Source organism: Pelmatolapia mariae, linkage group LG9 (genome assembly GCF_036321145.2).
Source record: "Pelmatolapia mariae isolate MD_Pm_ZW linkage group LG9, Pm_UMD_F_2, whole genome shotgun sequence".
NCBI classification, from domain to species: domain Eukaryota; kingdom Metazoa; phylum Chordata; class Actinopteri; order Cichliformes; family Cichlidae; genus Pelmatolapia; species Pelmatolapia mariae.
This window is the reverse complement of record NC_086235.1, coordinates 16,054,980-16,059,793: the sequence shown is the minus strand read 5'-3', so window position 1 is coordinate 16,059,793 and position 4,814 is coordinate 16,054,980. Positions and strand designations below refer to the sequence as shown.

Sequence of the window (4,814 nt, the reverse complement as noted above, 5' to 3'; positions counted from 1 at the left end):
AGCAAAGATGTAACTATGCAGAGCATGAATGTGAGATCAGAATAATTCATCTTATCTGTAACTTGCTTGGGATAGACTGGTGACCTATCCAGGGTGTGGATAGCTGTATTTTTTCTTTTCTTTTTTTCTTTTTCTAATTTTTACATTTATTTATTATTGGTTTTCATTATCTTGGAATTTTGTGTGTTTTGCGTTTTGTTGTTGTTGTTTTTTAACTTTTAGTTCTTAATTTTAAGATCACGCCCAGTTTGATCAATATACTTTAACTTTTTACTTTATGTCACAATCACCTGTGTCACTTTCTGACATGACATTTTAATGCAAGATGGACAAATAAACGTTTTCCTATTAATACATATACAAAGACTTGTATAAAATTTATCCTTTTATACTCTTCTTTTTTTATTGTTTTCTTACAGGTTATTGTGGTGGGGTTTTTTTTGTTTTTTTTTGTTTGTTTGTTTTTTTAATTTCCTCCCGCAGCTCCTGAATTTGGACACACATTGGCCCATGAACTAAAATTAGTTTGGCACTCCCAGAAGAGGCGGGCGGATTAATCCAGATATCGATAGCATTGATACCAACAATGGTATTGGTATTAGATTAGTGTGAAAGGATTAAAACTTTGTTTCTATCCTCTAAGCTTACTATGTAGCTCATTGAATTATGTTAAATTATTTCTTTTGGAAAAATATACATATACCTCAAACACACACTATGAAAATTGTCTGAACCTTTCTATATAGATTTTCATGTGTATTTTGTTTATAGCCTGTAGTACATAATCTATACAAGTTGAACCAAGGTGCTTCAGGGATGGGTACATTTACATTCCAGGTCTCCATATAACCCAGCTTCAAAATACATGAAGATCTGACAAGTGTTTTGCTATGTTAAGTAAGTACTGTAGAAAGTAAAAATCACAATGATTTAGCGGTCATTAAAATGATGATGATTATCTCATCATAAATCATGACACACTGCTCTACCCTACATAAGCCGCCTTTATAGATTAAAAGTATCGGTATCGGTAGCACTGCCGTTGAATTGCATGACTAACGGCTTTTTGTACTCCAGGCCAGAGGGTGGCGCGCACGCACATACAGTTTTCCACCGAGGATAAAGCGCGCTTGCCGTAGAAGAAGAAGCAGGAGATAGCTTAGATGCTAGTGCGTTTAAAACGGTGTTTTTGCTCTTAAATCGTCATGTCCTGGGTTAAAGCTCTGCCTTCGAGCGGAGAAGATGTCTTCGACGAGAGTGCGGACGAGCTTAGTTTACAGAGTAAGGAGTGGACCTCCAACATGAAGAAGCGACTGAAGGTAAAGTTAGCTCACATCAAAAACGGATCCTGAAATGTTCACTCACACCGGCTCTGCGTGCTAAACGTCCTGTGTGTGTGTGTGTGTGTGTGTGTGTGTGTGTGTGTGTGTGTGTGTGTGTGTGTGTGTGTGTGTGTGTGTGTGTGTGTGATGTGGTGTTCTGTCCTTCTGTGTTTAACTCGCTCATGTTTTCTCTCAGGACGGGTATGTGGACGGAGTTGATGCCGGTGAGGAGGCCTCGCTTCAGGTGGGATTCAACCTGGGCTTCAAGGAGGGAGCAGCTCAGACTGTGGCTGTGGGACGACTCAGAGGAATCGTCAGGTAAACCATCAATAACATCATACATCTGCACCGCATGTGACTTGTCACGTGATATTGTTTTCCTTACAATAACATCTAATAAGATGTCACATATTAAAGTGACATCATTTTAAAGGGGTTATACACGTGTCTATTTAAAACTTAATGATATACATGGTTTGGGCTCCTTGATTGCACATGTATCTCATCCAGCCATTGTCTTCTTCTTATCCAAAGTTGAGTTGCAATGAGAGTAGGTAGGGCTAAGCAGGGTATCCCTAGCTCCTAGTCCCCAGCCACAAGTCCCAGATCCTCCTGGGGGATTCTAAGGCATTCCAGGTCAGACAGATATGTAATCTGTCCAGCCCAGTGTATTCTGGGTCTACCCTGGAGTCTGCAGACTTTTTTTTTTTTTTTAATTTTAAATCTGTTGCCTTATTTTATAATTCGTGGAAACGAATTATAGTTTTGATTAAAAGTTTGATTAACTGTATTGCCCCATACACGGTGGCTTGAAGTTGTGATCATATGTCACTGTCACACCACTTACTGGTGACCTCCTGAAGTCAAGTATCAGTAGCTGCGTTTACATGGAACAGACTACTCTTATCATTGTCCACACACACAATTAAAGAGGACTCTTTTTTTTTTTTTTTTAAATAATTGGGTGGTTTACACATCTGATCAAACGATAGAGACCATACCTCCAGGTTCTCTTCCACCATCTCCCTCCTCTCATTACAGAGACTCCTGCCTGACCTCATCTATCAGTCCATCCACCAGTATTGCACAAATAAACATTAAATTAAAATGACAAAAATTGGCAGAGACTGGCTTGATGATCTCACGAAAATATCAAAAGAACATCCAAATCCAGGGACTCAATTCATGAATTCTGTGGAGGGAATTTTCACCCTAAGCTCACTGCCACGTTCAAGAAAAAAAGAGTTGAGGTGATTTGAGCTTTGTGGCATGGTGTGTTATCCTGCTGGGTAAACACAACAATTTAAATGTTGCTGGTATTAATAGGCCCAAAGTGTGCCAAGAAAATGACCCATGCTGTTACACAAGCAGCAGCCTGAACACTTGATAAAAGGTGGGCTTGACTCAAATAGGATGTGTATAAAGTAGCCAATAAGGCACCAACAGGAATGGACTCTGCCTATAATCATGTAGTTTAGAGTCAGTCATTGTCCCTGCCAATAGAAACTGTCCAATGAGAAATTTTTACAGAGTGATACTTACATTTTTCCCCCTCAGTTTCTAAAAAATCATGAGATTGTAATAAATAAAAGTTGTAAAAAAAACAAAAACATACAATATAGGTGCTCAATGAAGGAAAAATTAAGGATAAACAATCAAATATAACAGACAGCATCCACAGTGAAATCTCAGTAATTGAGAAGTCCTCGTTCATGCCACATGGAAATCCTCTCAGAGGTTTCAGCCTCATTCTTGCACAGAAACATCCTGAGTCTCTTTTGTACCGACTGTCATTGAAGTGTCCTTTGTGTGCCATTGAATGTGACTCTGTTGTTTCTTTGTGTCTCTCAGCGCTATATGGTGCTGGTGCCAGATCCAGCATCCGGAAAAGCCCGTCCCATCCTCTGTGACTGACCTTCTGCACAGGGTCACACAGCATGAAGACAAAATAGCGAACGGTATCAGGAACGCTCTGGAGAATCCTCCGCCCAGTGTGAGCGACGTCTCCGAGAGCATGGAGGACCTGGAGGTGGAACGGGCAGACCGGGGCTGCTGCGAGCAGCGCTGTGAAGAGTCGGACTGCTGTAGGAAGGGAGAGACAATGGACTTGGACTTTCCTCACAGGCCAGAAAGGATCTGCTCGGGGTCCACTGAGGAGCTGCTCCTCCTCATGCAGTCCTGCGTTGACGTGGTGTCAGAACTGGGAATGCCACAAGAGCTCATCGGCCACATAGAGGAACTGAGGAAGCTGTAGTGACTGAAAGGGTTCGAGTGATGACTGAAACTGTGACGCTAAACAGGCTTGGTGTGAAGTTCTTTCTCACAAAAAAAACATGAAGATGTATATAATGTTTTATATACTTATGGATTTTTATATTTTATCTAAGATATTTTAAAGTGTTTGGAAATAAACTGAAATTTCCTGCTGCATGTTTGGATCGTTGCCTCTAAAATGAAAATAGTCTATAGAACTCAGTTTTTAGGAAATAATTCAGTTAACTTTCAGTATCCCAGAATGTCTTAGCAAATGAAATGACAGAGATAGAGCCATCAGTATTGACCTCCATGTTTGTTGTTAGGTAGGGGTGTCAAACATATGGCTCCAGGGCCAGAAATGGCCTGCCGAAGTCCAGCCAGTTCTGAAAGAAGTCAAGATTGTGGACTTTTTCCTGTATTTTTATGATTTGACAGCCTTCTTACTGACAAAGACCTCACCCATGACCTGCCTAGCAATCAAAGTAATGGACAAACCATGACATTAATAGAAAAGCTCTCGTGTTTTCACCGTTTTCAGGTTGTTTTCTTTGAATTAACTGGATAGAGTGCAGCTAATGAGCTGCCAGTGCCTGTTCTGTAGTTTGATGTGTTTATTTCGTGCAATGTAATGCAGTAATGTAGAGCTGAAGGGTTTTCTTAATTTACTAAAACACCATTTCTTCATTGTGCGGTAAAAACTGAGAGACATTGTTAAAATCATTGCACTGGTTTTTTAAAGACCTCTCATAAAAGTAATGCATATAAAAGTTATATATATTACTGTGTATGTATGAGTTAAAAAAGGGTTTTTGTCTTGGCGTTTTCAAACAATTAAAGACTGAAGTGAAATTTAAATCAATTAAAAACAAAAAGCCAATAGGAAATAAACATAAAAACTAATAAGATATAAACCATAGCAACTCTGGTCCTGAGAGCTGTCGGCGATGCCTTTAATTGCATCTTGCCTCTGTAGTTCGAAAGCATAACCTTATCAAATCGGCTTTGATATGAAAACAAAAGTAGCACGTACTCACATTTAAACACGGTGAATGGTAAACGTTTGGCCTTTCTGCTTGAAAGACTTAAAACGTTAATTTTCTGTCAAACTTTTTGATGAGTGAAGACTAAAAAACGATTTGCACAAGTGTTCCGAAATTCCTACTTTCACCTGAATGCATCAAAAAAGAACTCTCGGCGCACACGAGCATGACGTCATGCGCTCGGACCAAGCCGTGA

At 39.7% G+C, this 4,814-nt stretch overlaps 1 protein-coding gene across 1 annotated transcript; it reads left to right on the top strand.

The window, feature by feature from the left end:
- The first annotated feature begins 1,138 nt into the window (after positions 1-1,138).
- otulina (OTU deubiquitinase with linear linkage specificity a) lies at positions 1,139-3,775 on the top strand. Its single transcript, XM_063483831.1, has 3 exons — positions 1,139-1,319; positions 1,519-1,640; positions 3,174-3,775. Exons 1-3 carry the CDS (start codon positions 1,206-1,208, stop codon positions 3,574-3,576), a joined length of 639 nt encoding a protein of 212 aa, XP_063339901.1. The 5' UTR covers positions 1,139-1,205; the 3' UTR covers positions 3,577-3,775.
- Positions 3,776-4,814: the final 1,039 nt, after the last annotated feature.